Below are 18,296 nucleotides of genomic sequence, written 5' to 3'. Positions count from 1 at the left end.
ACAATCTCTTTTTCCTGTGTACTTAATGAAAGTGAAAGGCATATATTGCTGAAAACTAATTTGCTCCAGCAGCTAGCATACAATTGTACTTTTTGTTAATAGGACTAGAAACATTTTAAACATTTCAAATAAAATGAAAATTGGCTATACATTGAATATTGCTTAAATTTGGTTTTAAATGCTTTATTTTGAATAACGCACATCTGATCTAAAATAATTCGCCTAAAATTTTTGCTATGGGATTTTATCCAGTGTTACTTGAAAAATGTGGTCTTGGAAAATATTCCAGAAGAATTTTTTTCTTTTTTTTTTTGAGACAGAGTCTCGCTCTGTCACCCAGGCTGGAGAGCAGTGTTGCGATCTTGGCTCACTGCAAGCTCCGCCTCCCGGGTTCACACCATTCTCCTGCCTCAGCCTCCTAAGTAGCTGGGATCACAGGCGCCTGCCACCACGCCCGGCTAATTTTTTGTATTTTTAGTAGAGACGGGGTTTCACCATGTTAACCAGGATGGTCTCGATCTCCTGACCTTGTGATCTGCCCACCTCGCCCTCCCAAAGTGCTGGGATTACAGGTGTGAGCCACCGTGCCCAGCCTACTCCAGAAGAATTTTTAAAAATCCTGTACTGCTTTGACTGATCAAAGATGCTTCTCTTTTCCTAATATAAATCCTTAGGAGAATTTTGAGACTACTATGCTTAGTTCTTACCTGACTTCCTCAATATCAGTGCATCTTTGGCCATAATATAACGCAGGAATAGAAGAGGTGAAGTCTTTAAAGAAAAGTTGACATCTCTTCCGGTGTCCACATACTAGAATATATCTAACTTCAGAATATCGAGACAAAGGTCAAAATACCTCATGTATGATGCTTTGCTCCTAACAGACACTTTTATGTGCAAGGGAAAAACAGTAAGCTCTAGGTAGTTTATAGAGCCTTGTTTAATCATTAAAGGAGGCTTCCCTGAAAAATTTTTTTTTTACATTCTTTTGATACTCTAGAAGATTTTATGCCTTAGGGCATGCAGAGAATATTATAGTAAGATTGTGGATGAGTGAAGACTAAGTCTGTCTTTTATAAAGTAGAGAAGGCAATTGTGAAATGAGAGTGGGTGCCAGGGAGGAAAACCTATATGATGCTAGGAAATGCCTTATATTCAAACTGAGGACATGAAAACTGATTTTCTTAAAATAGCAGAATATGTTCTATAAAGCCTTTGTGTACTGCTCAGGGAATGCCTACTCCGAGAAGATCACTTTATCAAGAATCTGACCACTCTTATCGTCTTCTTAGCCTCCAGTAGTCATTGTAATTTCTCCGTTTGCCTTCTTTTTGCGGGTTTCTGCCTTTTTAAAAAAGAAAAACAAAAAAATGCTTTTTGTGGGAATCTGGAGTTAGATCAGCGTATTCATTGGGCATCAGGTATGACTTAGAGGCCATATACAAGGACATTTTTCTTTGTTTAACACCAAAGGCTTAAAATGAATATTTGCAAACAGTTTTTTTTCTGCATGTCATAAATAATTCTTTCTTGGAACAAGCTAAAAATGAGATGTAAATATGCAAATGCTAGATTTTCATAAGATTTATTTGATTGCAGAATGTAGGTTTCTGGAAAAGCAGAATAAATAGATGTTCTTAGTTGCTTTTAAACAATGAACATCTTTATTCTGTTTGTTTGGAGTACCACAGCTGTTGTGTGAAATTACGCACTTCTGTTATAAAGTAGCATAAGGCCCAACTTTTTCTAAATTAAAACAAAAGTTTCTGGACTTATTGTTTTGAAGGACAGTGGTAGTGAAATAGCATTCAAAACCTCATAAAATCCAGTTTACATGTCATTGTAATCAGTTTTATTTATATGTGAAACAAATGTTAAATTTGGAATTGTACCTGTTACAAATATGGAAATTAGAATGTTTCTCTGTTTATGCACAGCTGATTTCTCGAATTGAAGAGGGAGGTTTGGAAACAGAAGGCCTCTTACGGATCCCTGGAGCTGCCATTAGAATCAAGGTAATCTCTGGGTTCTACTAATGTAAACATTTTATTGTTTATTTACACTCATGCATTTTAAAAGCTAACTTGTCCTCTCTACCCCTTTTTTCCATTGTTAGTAAAGTAGATAAAATAAAACAATAAAACCTTTTACCATTCAGTTTAGTTTTTCTACAGTCCCTTCTGGTTTTTGCTAAGTTTTGTTTTGTTTTGTTTTCGAAATCACCATATTACCTATAATAATACTATGACAAAAGAATGTGATGAGTTAAAACATTAATGGCGTGGGGATAGTTGTGATAGATTTAGCCAGGATGAGTAGTAGCAATTGAGTTTACAGAAGTCACGGCCGGGCGTGGTGGTTCACACCTGTAATCCTAGCACTTTGGGAGGCCAAGGCGGGAGGATTGCTTGAGGTTAGGAATTCAAGACCATCCTGGGCAACAAAGTGAGACCCTGTCTCTACAAAAAATAATTTAAAAAAATTAGCCAGGCATCGTGGCGCTTACCTGGAGTTCCAGCTACTCAGGAAGCTGAGCGGAGAGGATTGCCTGAACCCAGGAGTCCCATGTGGCAGTGAGCTGTCATTGTCCCACTGCACTCCAGCCTGGGTGACAGAGCAATAAGACCCTGTTTCTTAAAAATAAAAGAAAAAACACTTTGGGAGACCAAGGTGGGCAGATCACGAGGTCAGGAGTTCAAGACCAGCCTGGCCAAAATAGTGAAACACCATCTCTACTAAAAATACAAAAAATTAGCTGGGCATGGTGTTGGGCACCTGTAATCCCAGCTACTCAGGAGGCTGAGGCAGGAGAATTACTTGAACCTGGGAGGCACAGGTTGCAGCGAGCCAAGATCGCACCATTGCACTCCAGCCTGGGTAACAGTGCGAGACTTTGTCTCAAAAGAAAAGAAAAAAAAGGCCAGGATGATAGACTCCAGCAGATGGGGGCGTTGACATCCTCTGCATAATTAGTCTTAGTGAGCGGGCCAGATGAGACACTCTCAACCACCTTCCTGATTCACACAGTTCCCTGTCTTGCTGCATCCAGGGTAGCCTGAGTCTGGCTGGTGAAATAATTCCTAGACTTCCCAATTTGAGCCCTCCCTTCTCCCTTGCCTTTTCTTCTCTCTGGATGACATTTTCTTCCTACTGTTCCAGGGTACCACCTGTCCTCCTGCTGTCATCTTTGTGCCTCACTTTTTGCCCTGGGGGATAAAGCTTCCAATGAATGCATGATAAAGATGGAATTACCCTACAGGGGATGCATACTACATATCCCCTCAGGGGATTTAAATGTAAAGGGGACTCATACTTGGAATTGTAGCTGTATCTGGAAGCAGCCATTAACTATTAACTTTTACCCTATGTTCCAAATTCACCTTTAGCTCTGCACTGAGATAGCACGAGTAACCACTGCCCACATCCAATACATTGTCTTCCTGAATTTGAAAATCCAAGAGAAAATAGGAGAGAAGAGAGATAATCTCGATTCATCTTCATAACCCCATTCTTTATGAAATCTTTAGAGCTGAATCAGGACTAAGTGTTTCTTGGGGAGTGCACACTGTCCTGGCCTGCTTCTAATGGGCTCTGGTGTTGCCAGGATTGGAATTACTCTTTATACATTTCACAGTTTGCATCACCTGCTTATTTTGATAAGTTGCCTTGATTTAGGACACCAGTTTCGGCCTCCTTGGCTCTTACTACATAGTGATCTCATTTTAATAGGATTCAAGTAGCCTGATATATTCTGATCATAATTTTCCACTTGTGTCCCCTGGGTTTGGTGTCTGGTACTTAGAGGTCCCTGAAACTGTGGTGTTTGTAAGTTTCATAGCTTGTCATTGTCTCACTTCATGTAACACCTACGGCACGTTTGCCACTAATGGACATTGTGTGATTCTGAGACAAGCTCTTTTAAGTACATTCACTAACAGATATAATTCCTCAGAAACAGGTAACAAACATAACTTCATATTACTCATGTTGGCAAGATAGTGCTCAATTCACCGTTCAAAGCACTCGGGCCCTCACTAGCAGACTGCAATGGCCAGCTCACAGGAGGCAAAAATACATTTACTTTAGTACAGAATAGTGAATATAATGCAGATTTTACTTTGCAACGAGAAGGCTGGCAGAAGGACAAGTTTAACTAAGTGTAATTTCTAAGAAGGCCAATTAAGTGGATTCAGCTGGCTCAACTCTTCAACCCAGCCTGTTGTCATATGCCAAATTATGCAGCAGCTGGTCCATTATAAATAATTTAAAAGATAATATGCAAAAATTTTGGTTGTCTCTTTTCCCCCTGGCCCCACCAAATTTCTCTGTACTATTCTCTCTCCCTCTCCCTCCATTCTTTCTGCCTCTCTTCTCTGGATCTTCCTCTGTTGTCCTTTCCTCCCTCATTCTTTCCCTGCTCATTCTTTCCCTCCATGTCCCTGCTCTCTCCTTTTCCTTCCCTCCTTATCTCCCACTCCCTTTTTCTATCTTTTCCTCCCTCCTCTTTTTTTTTCCCTCTTCCTCCTTTTCTCCCTCCCTCTTCCCTCCTCCCTATTTCTTTTTCTGTCTTTGCCACTCCCCTTCACCTATTTCATCAATTACAGAAATAATTGGGGGTAGAGAATGGTTGTTGTGTTAGGAAGAGAAAATGTGGTAATTTGCCTTACAAGAAAACAAAGAACATACTTTGGGAGAATGGTTTCATGTAACAGAGGAAAGTGACAGAAACTTGTGATGGTTTTTAACATGATAGGATTTATGTATAGTAAAGAAGTATACAAAAAATAGTAATTACAAAACTCAATTGATTTATTAGTAATAATTTGCCTGACAAATTTTGTAGAGTTCTGAGGTAAGTGAACTAGATATTTCTAATTCTGCATAGACTCAGACTGTTTTCCGCAGCTGGCAGCAGGATGGCTGTGCATTAAAGACAGGTATATTGATGTATTTTCTTGCCTCGTTTACTATAAAATTGGGTTTTCCATTTCCCGTAGGTGACTAATCAGAAGTAGCCTTCTGTTTTAGTCCCAGAGATTGATTATGTATTTTTTTATGTAACATACTTCTAAATTTAAAACATATACTTCTTTTTTAATGATTTTTTTCTTAATTTAATGAAGATTTACAATATGTAGATGAAGCCCCCAAATGGAACAATTATTTTAACCAATCTCTTAATTAAAACTTTATTACTTACAGTTTGTGGAATATCCAGGAAAAAGTATAAATTTTAAAATGTTTTTTGGCCTTAGGTACAGTTTTTTGTTGGTAAAGTACATTTGGATTAGAGGAGAGGAGTAGTTTTTTTCCTGAGTAAAAGAAATATTGACTTTTGGTAGTCTGATTTGTCTTGTCTAAAGAGCAGAATCTCTTGAAAGTGAAAATGTATCATACTCTCAGCAGGAAAAAAAATGCACTTCTAGCTGCTGCTTTTTTTTTTTTTTTTTTTTTTTTTTTGTGCCTATCAGAATCTTTGCCAAGAACTAGAAGCAAAGTTTTATGAAGGGACTTTTAATTGGGAAAGTGTCAAACAGCATGATGCCGCCAGCCTGCTGAAGCTCTTCATTCGGGAGTTGCCCCAGCCACTGCTCAGTGTGGAGTATCTCAAAGCCTTTCAGGCTGTCCAGAGTAAGTGCTATCCCTCTTTGAAGCAGTCCTTCTGCTGGTGCCATCTATGTTAATTGTTTTAATGACATTTGGCATCACAAAGAACGCAACTCAGACGTATTTGGGTGGACATATTGACTAAACTGATGTCAGTGGGTGCTCAGCTGCCATGCATTGTTTTCTGTTTTTCTTATAAATATGCATTTCTGAGTAAACAGATAACAGAATGTTCTCTTTGGGTACAGATTAATTGCATGACATTTAAGCAATACAATATATTTCAGTGTTAAAACCTGGAAACTTCACGTTTCTCTTATAATAGAATGAGTCACATAAGATCTCTGATACAATTTTCTTGCCAAGTGTTAAAAAGCAACTTACTGGAGAAGCTGTGGATGAACAGTTATCATAAAAGCACAAGGAGAAGTGGTAGAGTCTGTGAGCATTTCTTGAAAAATTAAATTCTGAGGTTGTCACGCAGAAACGTAGAGCAAAGCATTTTGCTGCCTCATTGGTGGGAGGTCACAAGCTGCTTCTTATGTACTGCCATTTTGTCGTCTTGGGCAAGCTACACATTAGTGTCTCTAATAGTTCTCGAGTCTTTTTCCAGTGAACCCAGATCTTATAAGGTTTATCTACTGGCCTAATTATCCATTTTACACCTGGAGGCCATGAAGAAAAGTAAAAATGCCATCACTGCCTTCAAGTAACTGTATCTTTATCTTTTAAACAGGGACACTTATAAGAATGAAAGAGGGGCACTATTAATAATTATGGTGAGCTCCCAGCACTTTGGGAGGCTGAGGTGGGCAGATCACTTGAGGTCAGGAGTTCAAGACCAACCTGGCCAACATGGTGAAATCCCGTTTCTACTAAAAATACAAAAATTAGCCAGGCATAGTGGTGCGCACCTGTGATCCCTGCTATCCAGGAGGCTGAGCCAGAGAATCGCTTGAACCTGAGAGGTGGAGGTTGCAGTGAGCCGAAATCGCACCACTGTACTCCAGCCTGGGAGACAGAGTGAGACTCTGACTCAAAAAAAAAAAAAAAAAAAAAAAAAGAATAAATTGCGGTGAGCTACAGTTTCAACCAGAACTGTGCCAGGCTGTTCTTAACACATACAATATTGAGATGGTTTCATGAGTCATCTCGTATCATGACATTTCTTCAGAATTTCTAGGAGAGATGGAACTGAAATCTCTTCTGTTTAAAGTATTTTTTTCTTAACATGTTTCTTCTTTAAACAGAATAAATTACCTTCTGTGGGAAATACTTTTTAATGTTTAAATTGTGCTACGTTGCATACATTTCCTGGATATGGATTAAAGGACCAAATTTATTGCTGAAAAAGACATGCTAGAATGATTCTAAATATCCATGAGTATTACTTAAATGGGGTAAGGGCTGCTGAAAATGATAGCATCAATGATAATAATGTACCTCTTAGACTGTTGAGTTGCTGCTTTGTTTTCTAATTTATTCCACAGGCATTTATAAGCACCTATTGTGTTCCAGGCCCTATTTTACATATTCCTGTTGGAATTGATGGACTCTTACCATGCCTTTGTTCACTCGCCATTAAAAGAAACAAACCACTGTTACAGACGCACCCTGATACTGTATCATGGAAGGTCCAATCCTCTATGTCTTTTCATTGGGGAATAATTATCACGCAGAAGTTAAAATTATTTCCAAAGCACTGTTGTGTGTCTGCAAACATAAGGCCGCGCGTCATATGATCACAGTTGGAAGTGAGCATTCTGAGAGAGAGGAAGCTCCTAACAGCAGCTGCTTCTGCTGATCTCCCACAAACACACTCTCAACAAGGCTTGCTGCTCAGTCGTTGTGTCTTACATTTTACAGTCATGTTTATGCCAAATAACTTTTTTCTTAAAAAGTGAAAAAAGAAAGTAAAGGAAAATGTTCACTGAAGAAAAGAGTTCAGATTTATTTAATTTGTCTGCAGATCTTCCAACCAAGAAGCAGCAACTACAGGCTTTGAACCTTCTTGTCATCCTCCTACCTGATGCAAACAGGGACACACTGAAGGTCAGCTCGGTTAATTTACATTAAATATCCCTTAGAACTAAGCACAGTAATTTTTCATTATTTGTGGCAAAACAATAAGATGTGTATCTTGGACATGGTCAGAAAAGTCTCTAAAGAAAAAGCATACTTTTAAGGACAGAGGGTGACAGTCTTTAACTCTTTATGAGGTTGTTATGTTACTAATGTTATAAGTTTTTTTTTTTTTAATTTTCACTATAACATTTCTTCTTCCAAACCAGATGATTGAGGTTCATTGGTTAATGGAAACGTGGGTGGTTTTTTGTTTTTTTTTCTCCTTCTTATTTCTTTTTTTTGCATTTATCAAATTATATTTAATAAGCAGGTAGCAGTAAGGTAAAATATAAATGTTTAAAACAAAAATCCTAAGTCTTATCAAATATAACCCACTATTACCTAAAGATATGACAGTTTGTAGTTTGAAATGGTAGATTTTGAAGTAAGTCATAATGGTGATTTGATACATTTGTTGGCCAAAAGATAGACCAACTCAAACAAATTCTAGTTATTTCTCTAAGGGTTTATGTGGCGTTTCTGATTTATATCACCATTTTGAAGTGATTTGCTCTAATGTTTATATAACTTAATATCATCTACTTTAAGTGTTATCAGAAGCTCTTATGATCAGGGATTGTGCCACACTGATTTATTTTCCTTAACAGCAGAGTTTATAGAGTAGTTGTAAAAGGTTTAATTATAAACTCTTAGAAAAAGGAAAAAAAATTAACTTAGTAAAAGTATTATCTTAAGTTTTTCCCTTAAGGGAAACATTTTTTATATGGGTAGAGGGCTTCTTTACCCTCTTCATTTTTTTCTATTTAAGATGAAATCTCATGACAAGAGCTTTCAAGTTAAGAAAACAAATTTACTAGTTGGTACATCTTGGAATTTTTTTCCCGTAATTCATTAAAACTCCTTGAATTGTAACTGCATGAGTGATAGTTCCTTAATGCCCATGGAATGAATATTAATACTCAGCTTTTCTTGATGAAGCAGCTTATGGGGATTACTGGAGGTAAAACGCTACATCCACTACAGGAGAACTTCTAAAGGGTTATTCCCTTTCCTAAATCAGAAAAAAATCCTTTTGCTTCACTGGTTGTCAAATGAATAACCCAGAAGACAGCATTAGGTTTTATTTCAATTTGCTTTTGAGACAGAGGTCAACTCAGAAAGGGTTATATTCGAAGAGTGTGTGCCCAGGGCTACTGTGTAAGTGTGTGTAAATTGTGGCTGAGACAGGGACATATGACCCAGGACAAAGTGGGGCTGATGATCCAACATGTCCTCAGCTTGTCAGCAGTGCTCTCGACACAGGGCTTCAACTACTCAGAAATAGGGAGGAACATCTTTTTCTTACTCATTGACCACCCTATCAATGCCCAGTGTGCGGTGGGTACTGGAAAACCTATGATTTACTTAAGATACCCCTACATTCAAATGAGTTCAAGTAGTTGTAGGAGGAAGCACCAATTCAATATGGCTGCTTTGGGTGTGGCTGATCTGGAACTCTTCTTTGGACTTTGCCCTCAAAGCCCCAGGCATATTCTTTTAAAAATTCTGTTAAAAAATATTTTTTAAATTATAGGATAGTTCGTACATTTTGTGTATGAGGCTATTGGAAACATAATTTTATAATTAAGGGGGGGAGTACTATTTTTGGTAAAAAAAAAAAACTGGAAGATGCAAACAAGTAATTTTACATGTTTACTTAAGCTTTAGTGACTTAATTAGCCAGCTCTGCTGAAGGTTTCAAACTAGAACTTTAATAATAGAACATTTTAACAAGAATGCCATATGTGCAAAGAATAAGCCATAAATTTAGTTCTGTAAAAGGGAAGGGAAACTCCAATGCGATGTAATTTCGGGAAGTCTAACGCAAAATTCCCTGATTTATCCAGTGCTAGCAACACGCCTTCAGTTGTCATTTGAAGGACAGAATCATGTGCATGATTGTTTGGAATATTGCTACGGCAAGTCTAAGGGTTAGGAGGCACCATGTTAAATACCACATCTTGGAGTGGTAGTAAAGTGGCAGGTGTGTTTGGGCAAGCTGCTTAACTACAGTTACTTTTTACTTTGAATTATGGTGCATTTGGACCAATGATCACACCTACCTTTGACTTGAAACAATAGTGAAGACTGATTTTAAGATAGTAAGAGGGGATCCATGTTAATATAATTCTTCACCTTTATGTTTTTTGTAGTTTGAAGAAGCTCATTATATACATTGTCTCAATCCTTTCAGTCTGAGAGATAAGTATTCCCATTTTACAAATAAGAAAACTTTAAAGAGCAGAGGTATATAAAGATTTAACATCATACCCAGCTAATAAGTAAATGTGCTGGGACTAAACCTGGCTTTTCAGAGAGTGAACCCAGTGATAGATTGATACCATTAGGCCGGTGATAAAGTAAATACTTTTTGAAACAGGAGAAGTTCTCATGAGTGTATAAAGAAAATGTGATAGATGCATACAGACACACACACATACACACATACACCCATACACCATGTAATACTACTCAGCCATAAGGCAGAATGAAATAATGACCTTTGCAACAACTTGGATGTAACCAGAAGCCATTATTCTAAGTGAAGTAAAGCAGGAATGAGAAACCAAATATTGCATGTTCTCACTTATAAGTAAAAGCTAAGCTATGAGGATGCAAAGGCATAAGAATGATACACTGGACTTTTGGGAACTCGGCGGAAGCATAGGAGAAGGGTGAGAGATAAAAGACTGCATACTGGGTAGCTTATACACTGCTCAGGTGACAGGCACACCAAAATCTTAGAAATCACCACAAAAGAACTTATCCACGTAAGCAAAAGCCGCCTATATCCCAAAAACTATTGAAATTATATATATGTGTGTGTATATATATATATATATATATATATATATATATATATATAAAGGGGAAATTCTTAAGGTTCAGATAGAAAATTCTGCAGTTCCTTCAGCAAGAGCTGGGCTAACATCTCGTTAATTTTATGTCAACTCTCTATCTTATTCTCTAGTATTCTGATAGTAATATTTTGAGTAACGTTATTACATATGCACACCACAATTAAAACAGTTTATTACCTAATCGCTGTAATTTATGCTCATAAAGAGATACATTGGTCCCTGAACAATTATTCTAAAATTAATTTAACAAAATTAAATATTTTTTCCAAACTTCAATTAATCTTTTGTCCTCATTTGAGAACATGTTGTTTTATATAACTTTATGCTTGGATTACAATTTAACTTCCTGAGCACTGTACTAGAAATTAGATACATACATCTCATTGTTAGATATTATAGCTCTGTCCTTAATTTGTTTCAAATTTTCAAGGTCTATATAGCAGTTACACTTGATTCAAAAGCAACCTGTAAGCACTTACAGGAATTTTTTTTTCCTGAAATTCTTTGGAAGATAGATACTTTTTTTCCTTTTTCCATTTTAGTATAGTATATTTGGCCTTTTTAGGGTAGGGATTTTAGGCTATGAAAAAATGATTCTTTTAATAGTTAAGAATTTAGAAACAAAAGCCAGATAGACCTGTAATGAAATTCTTTCTCAGGATTTGTTAGCTGTATGACCACCAGGAAGTTACTTACATTTTCCAAACATTGTTTTCTGATCTGTAAAATGGAGGTAATTACAGCGTGTGTCTCCAAGTTAGGATTAAGTAATCTCTATCGTGCTTCATAAACTGCCTCATTCATAGAGAACATTGAATACCTGTGCAGTTATAGTTACTGTTGTTCTAGAACAAAAGAAGAAGGCAAAAGAAAAATCTGAAGCCTTAAGTCCTGTTAGAGTAGGGTGACCTCAGCTGCCTTTGCTTTTTGGAGAAGGTAGTTTCAGAGGACAATGAGTGTCTGCAGTAGGGGCAGATGTACGTGGCATCAAGCTGAGCATAACCTAACCTGTTCTGATGAAAAGTTCCTTCTCATTCATTTTTTAAAAAATTCTCAGCTGGGTATGGTGGCTTACACCTGTGTAATCCTAGCACTTTGGAAGGAGGAGGTGGAAGTGTTTCTTGAACTCAAGAGTTCAAGACCAGCCCGGGCAACCCTGCAAGAATTTGCCTCTATGAAAAATCAAAAAAATTAGCCAGGCATGGTGGCATGCACCTGTGGTCCCAGCTACTCTGGAGACTGAGGCAGGAGGATCACTTGAGCCCAGGAGTTTGAGGCTGTAGTGAGCTATTATCTCTCACTGCACACCAGCCTGGGCAACAGAGCGAGATCTGGTCTCAAAAAAAAAAAAAAAAAAAAAAAAAAAAGAAAGATTCTCTTTGGTCTTTCCTCATTTCCCCGCTTTCTCTATCACAATATTCTCTCACCTCTCTTTTCTTTTCTCTTTTCTTCTCTCTTTTCTTTTTTTTCTCTTCTCTTTTCTTTTTTTTCTCTTCTCTTTTCTTTTTTTGAGAGAGGGTTTCTCTCTGTTGCCTAGGCTGGACTCAGACTCCTAAGCTCAGATGATCCTCCCACCGATCTGGGACTACAGGTGTGCACCACCATGCCCAGTGCCTGGGACTACAGGTATGCACCACCATGTCCAGTGCCTGGCTCATTCTTTATAATTCCATGTCAGCCAGATATTGATTGCCTTAAAGAAATGAAACTGAAGTTGAATGACCCTTTTTGAGGGAATTTTTAAAAATCTCTACATTGGAAAGTGCAGCATTTCCTGAAATAATGTTTGTATGATGTTTTACATTACTTTTCATCTCTTCATGACTTCCATAGGCCAGAGGTCTGACACTTCCCCACTCCTCTCTCTGCTCCCTAGTTCAGCTATGTGCCATCTCTGCTTCATTCCCCAGCGCCATGGTCCTTAGTAGAAGCAAATTTCCATCTCCAGGGAGCATCAACCAAATGGAGAAGCTTTGGTAACAGGGCCTGTTGGATGTGATTAGTTGACTGTGCTTATACACAACTTGTTTTTTTAATGAAATAAAAAATTGCATATGCTACAGTGCTTTAATCTTTTATCTTCATATGTGACACAAATCTCAAAGAGTCATTTCTGTTTCAGGCCCTTCTTGAATTTCTCCAAAAAGTAATAGATAATAAAGAAAAAAATAAAATGACAGTCATGAATGTAGCAATGGTCATGGCCCCGAATCTCTTTATGTGTCATGCATTGGGATTGAAGTCCAGTGAACAGCGAGAATTTGTAATGGCAGCTGGGACAGCAAATACCATGCACTTATTGATTAAGTACCAAAAACTTCTGTGGACAGTAAGTATATATCATATGCTTTGGTCTTAGTAGTTTAAAAAACAAATTGCATGTTTGTTATTAGCTTTATTAATTTACATTTAAAATTTGTGAGTGCAGAAAATATTAAAGACATTTTATTCATATAGGTAAGGAGGGCCCTGTGAATTTCTGTTTTAAAATTATGTCACAACATGCCTTGTAAGAAGTACTTTTTACTTACTTCTGCCTATTTTCCCATTTCTCAGTGTTTAGGCCTGCTGTATTTTTAAAAGCCAATGCTAACTTGGTTTCAGATTATTCAGTTGTTTTTCATAGACACTTTATTGAAAGGGATGCATGCATTTTGTACCCTTATTACTGAGAACATCTTTAAAAATGGTTTCCTCTGTTTTACACTTACGTTGAGCTTGTTTTGACAGCTTATCAGAGTATGGTAGTGGATGAGAGGCTTCGTTGATTAGGTGCTCATTTTCCAATGAAATTTATAATTTTTCAGGAGGCATCTTATAAGCATTTAGGAAAAAATGACCTAAAGGAATTCCAAGCAAAATTATAATATTGAATATTTCAATCTCTTATTTGAGGAACTGCCAAACATTAATTTGTTAAAAAGACAGAGTGATGATATTTCGATCCTGAAGTCTTTATTTTTATAATCCATAAAAAGACAACTGATGTAGATGATTTCAAATGTGTTTTTTAATAAAATTTAATGTCCATTTATTAAATCTCAGTGTTTGAAATGTGAACATTATTTCATGGTTACATTTTGATACCTTAAAATATTTTGTTTTTGCTAATGTGATTTCTTAGGATAAATTTGTCCTGCATTTTTGCTAGCTACCTATCAGCTCTTGTTTCTTGGGGAGTTCTTTCTCTCATGACAGCAGCAGCTAGCTGGTTATTAGAAGGGGACTTGAGGTTAGCTAGCAGGGCTGTAGGTAGGAGGCTGCAAAAGGAAAGACCTACGGAGGTGGCTTCTACTGCTCGTCACCTCAGGGGGTCTCCAGTCTGGCATGGAAGACGGCCACTATGTCCTTGAACTTCACAAAGCCTCTTTTGGAACCTTCCACAGTGGGTGGTAAATTACACCACGTGGATGCCCTGTACACCTGGTAAGTGAATAACATGAAGCATTTTCTTTTCACAGATTTAATGAATAGTGCATGTAAAATGGCAGTCTTATCAAAAAGAGAAACTACTCTTTTTGAAATTTAAAAAATACAATTTTTTTTTTTGTAGTTTAACATGGTGGCGTTTCTTTTTCCTCTCTAAGCTTAATTCCTTTTCTTTATAGATTCCCAAGTTTATTGTAAACCAAGTGAGGAAGCAAAACACGGAAAATCATAAAAAGGATAAAAGAGCCATGAAGAAATTGCTGAAGAAAATGGCTTATGACCGAGAAAAATACGAAAAGCAAGATAAGAGTACAAATGATGTAAGAAAATAGTGGAGATATGTATTTATTCAGATTTTAAGTATTTTTTTAATACCAAAATTTTTTATTTAATGTTTTCATAGTATGACTTTCTGCCACTTATTAGGCTGTGGTACTACTTGTAAGTGAAAGACATCAGTAACTGTCTTCCTACTACTGCTGCTAATAATCAGTATTGACAGTTGGTCAGGTGTTGGTGACTCAGCATGTGAGTTGTTAATGGGGAACAAAGGAAGATATCAAGACAAGACTGAACACACACACACACACCCCTACCCCTACCTCTCCTGCAGAGACTATAGTCGCCTGCTGAATATATAATCTATAGTGAGTAAATAACCTCATGTGAACCACTGACATTTTTTTCTAAATTTTTCTCATCTGTAGAATGGGGAAAAATAACTAATCCAGATAGATAAACAGGTTAATGTTTGTGTTGTGCCTAGGATTATTCCTGGACTTTAATAAGTATTTGAAGGTTCTTAATTTGATCAGAATTTTGAGAGCTAAATTGGAAAGAAAAAAATCAAGGTGTTTCAAAAAAGAAATACCTAAATATCTGTCTTTATAAACTACTGTAAGAATATATTAAGAACTGGGTTTACAATAATGAAATATACATGGATATACGTTTACGAAGTGAGTTACCAAAGCTGTAGCGTAAGATCATGAAATGAAAGGGTTTCTATTGTTCTATTTAAGTGAATCCACCTCCTCCCTACAACCACCACCATTGAAGTTGTTCAGTTACATGCTGACATCTTGTGGAATAATGTGAAAATGCAGTTACCTGCCTTTGTCTGAATTTTCGGTTTTGGCCTGCTTACGGATCCAGTAATCATAAAAACAAAGTTTTTCTCTTAGATTTATTTATAGCTCTCACTCTTAAAAAATGATACTTTCTTGGCATTGTAAAACATTTTAAATCAAGTTTTAAATATCTTTAAAAACATAAAGAGAAGTTGTACATATGCTTATTTTTTTTAGAAAGGCCTTGATATTATCCTAAAGGCTTTTAGAGAGCATTTTTTTGGCTTTTGGTTAACTTTAGAATGTTCTGTTACCTCTAAGACCATTGTAAATATGTGAATAAAATCTGTTTTGTAGCCCTTCTCTTTCATATTAAGTGACTTTTTAGTCTTGTCTTTTTATAGGGCATTTAGCCGTGATACTCTGAAGCTCAGGATCTACTTAAGGAAACATTTGGGGTGTACCTTTTTAATAATATTTAGAAAAACTGCAACATTTACTTTTTGGAGATGGAATATTTTAGTAATCTTGTCATTTGTGGAAAAAAAGCATTAACTTCTTTAGTTTGCACTTTGGCATAGTTAGACACGATCTGGTCTGAGAATGATCTCTGTACTATTTAAAAACTGTATTGTCATTTTAAAGCTTGGGATTTAAATATCGGTTTCATCACATATTAGCTGTAACTTTACCTCTTTGAGTTTTGTTTTGTTTTTTTTTTTCCTTATGTGAAATTCAGTTACTCATCTAACAAAATGCTACTGCCACCTTGGTGCTAGGCCCCCACTTTATGTTAGGTGTTCCCAGGGAGTCAGGGAGCTGGGTGCTCACCCTCGATGAGCCAGGAGAAGGGATGTAGAAGGGATGTAGCTCAGAGGTATGTGATGGAAGCCTGACCAGGGTACCGTAATCTACAAAACAGGAAGTAAGCATGAGAGAGGCTCCACTGGGGAGTCAAGCTGAGATGTGAAAAATAAATCAGTGTTGTTCAGGTGTCACTAGAGAAGAGCCATCTAAGCTGCAGTGGAAGCTTTCTGACATCACAGCACATGGTAGAGGTCCATTTGGCCTGTCATTTTGGTAGAAAAATTCTAATCTCTAGCCTGGCCAAGACAGTGGAACCTCATCTCTGCTAAAAATATAAAAATTAGCTGGATGTGGTAGCGCACACCTGTAGTCCAGCTACTTGAGGAGCTAAGGCAGGAGAATCGCTTGAACCTGGGAGGCAGTGAGCCAAGATTGTGCCTCCGCACTCCAGTTTGGGTGACAGAGTGAGACTTCATCTCAAAAAAAAAAAAAATTCTAATCAGTATCCAAAATTTTTTTTAAAGAATTATGCCATTTTATTAGGGAGAGTAAATAGACACAGAAAGCAATTACAGAACAAGTAGAGGTGCAAGCTAAGTTCAAATACTGTGGATATGTGGTAAGTTACAAAGTAACAAGAGTTTTTTGCATGTTGCTTCCAACTGGCAACTGCCAGAATTCTAAAGCTAAAAGATTTAATGTGAAAGTTTGAACCATCATCTTAATGACAAATGGATGTTGGGGCATCCCTCATCTTTTGGCAGTAAGGGGCCTGCTTTCCAGCAGGGTAGCAGTTGCCTGGATTTGAGTAGGAGCCGTTCCTTTTGCATGGAACATGGACCATCTACTTTGCTGTCAGCCACGCCCCCTCCTTCATTCTGTCTGGTTGCTTTAGTTTCTTGACTCTCCTCCAAATCATTTAAATGTGCAATATGAAACTATAGGGCATGAAATTGCCTGGGGGTAGCTTTTTTCATTTGTTAAACAGTTACTTGATATGTGCCTACTGTGTGCCAGGAATTACTGGGTACTTGAAATATAAATTATTGGACAAAACACATAAAGATCACTGCTCTTCTAGAGCTTAAATTCTAAAAATAAAAGTAAATCTAGGAAGTAATTAATATAATGTGTTAGTATGTGATTTATCCTCCAAAAGTAATAAAAACAACAGAACAAGGGGAATTGGGAAGGAGATCCCCTGGCACTATGAAGTTGAGATAGTCTGGATATTATCCATTTAAGCAAAGACAAGAAGAAGGGCAGGGAGTTGAGCTGTGTGTATATCTCAGGAAACTCAGTCCAGGCAGAAAGAATAGTCTGTGAAAAAACCTTAAGACAGGAACTTACCTTAAGGAGTGAGTGTAGCTGGAGTGAAGCCAGCAGAGGGAACGGTAGTGTGAAGTGAGGTCAGAGGGGCAATGGGGCAAGATTGCATAGGGCCTTGTAGACAGACCACCATTAGAAATTCGGATTTACTCTGAGTGAAATGGGGGTTTGAAGCAAAGGCTTGAAAATCTATACTATGTTTTAAAATGATTCATTAGGCTGTTGTGTTGAGAATAGACTATAAGGAAGCAAAGAAGCAAAGAAAAATAGGGAGATCATTTGGGAGGTTCTTGTAATCCAGGTAAGAGATAATGGTGGTTCAGACCAGGGTATCAGCATTGGAAAGTGGACAAATGGTTGGATTCTGGATTTTGTTTTGAAGTTAGAGCCATTGAGATTTCCTGATGGAAATCATGTGGGAGAACAAAAGAGGTCAAAAATGACTCTGATTTTTGGCCTGAGAAATTGGAAGGATGGTATTGCTTTCAATTTCATGATTTCAATTTAGGACTTATTGAGTATGATGTCTACTGGACATTTAAGTGGGGATATTTGAAATGTTTGGAGAGAAAATCAGGTCATACTAACTGGCCGCTTAGGTGCATAGAGAGACAGGGGCAGAGGGGAAGCAGAAGTGAGCCTCAAGAGAGATTGAGAGCAAAGTTTCTATTCTGTGCATGACAGGGAACTGCTGAAAGGTGAAGGAAAGATTTGAGGGAGTGTAAGATTGGAGGGTAGGTAGGAGATGGTAGGTAATTTCCTTGTTGATGGCAGTATATAAATTGGTAGAGTCCGTCCAGAGAACAGTGGCATGTGGCAAAGTCCTGAAAGCCATGCTCTTCAGTGGACTCAGAAATTCCTCCAAAGAGAGTAATAGCATGAATGTGCAAATATTTATGGTTAAGTTCATTGCCATTTTCTTACACTGACCAAAATTAGAGATAATTCAAAAGAATAGAGGTGGCTTGTTAAATACATTATGGCATATCTATACAGCGAAATACCATGAAAGTGTACAAATGTGTATCTTGACATTGGAGAGATTCGTGATATGTTACTATGTGAAAAA

The 18,296-nt window shown here is 37.3% G+C and overlaps 1 protein-coding gene across 4 annotated transcripts in view; it reads left to right on the top strand.

The window, feature by feature from the left end:
* Positions 1-18,296, top strand: part of ARHGAP18 (Rho GTPase activating protein 18) — a 136,892-nt gene that overhangs the window by 100,480 nt on the left and 18,116 nt on the right. For all 4 annotated transcript variants that reach the window (XM_063666569.1, XM_054491240.2, XM_063666571.1 and 1 more), the window contains exons 8-12: positions 1,938-2,015; positions 5,472-5,631; positions 7,577-7,659; positions 12,715-12,921; positions 14,201-14,341. In XM_063666569.1, coding sequence (XP_063522639.1) covers positions 1,938-2,015; positions 5,472-5,631; positions 7,577-7,659; positions 12,715-12,921; positions 14,201-14,341 — 669 coding nt within the window. The remainder of the gene's footprint in view (positions 1-1,937; positions 2,016-5,471; positions 5,632-7,576; positions 7,660-12,714; positions 12,922-14,200; positions 14,342-18,296) is intronic.

This window comes from Pongo pygmaeus, chromosome 5, assembly GCF_028885625.2.
Source record: "Pongo pygmaeus isolate AG05252 chromosome 5, NHGRI_mPonPyg2-v2.0_pri, whole genome shotgun sequence".
In the NCBI taxonomy this organism is placed as follows: Eukaryota; Metazoa; Chordata; class Mammalia; order Primates; family Hominidae; genus Pongo; species Pongo pygmaeus.
Note: the sequence above shows the minus strand (reverse complement) of the source record. Positions and strands in the feature narration are given on the sequence as shown.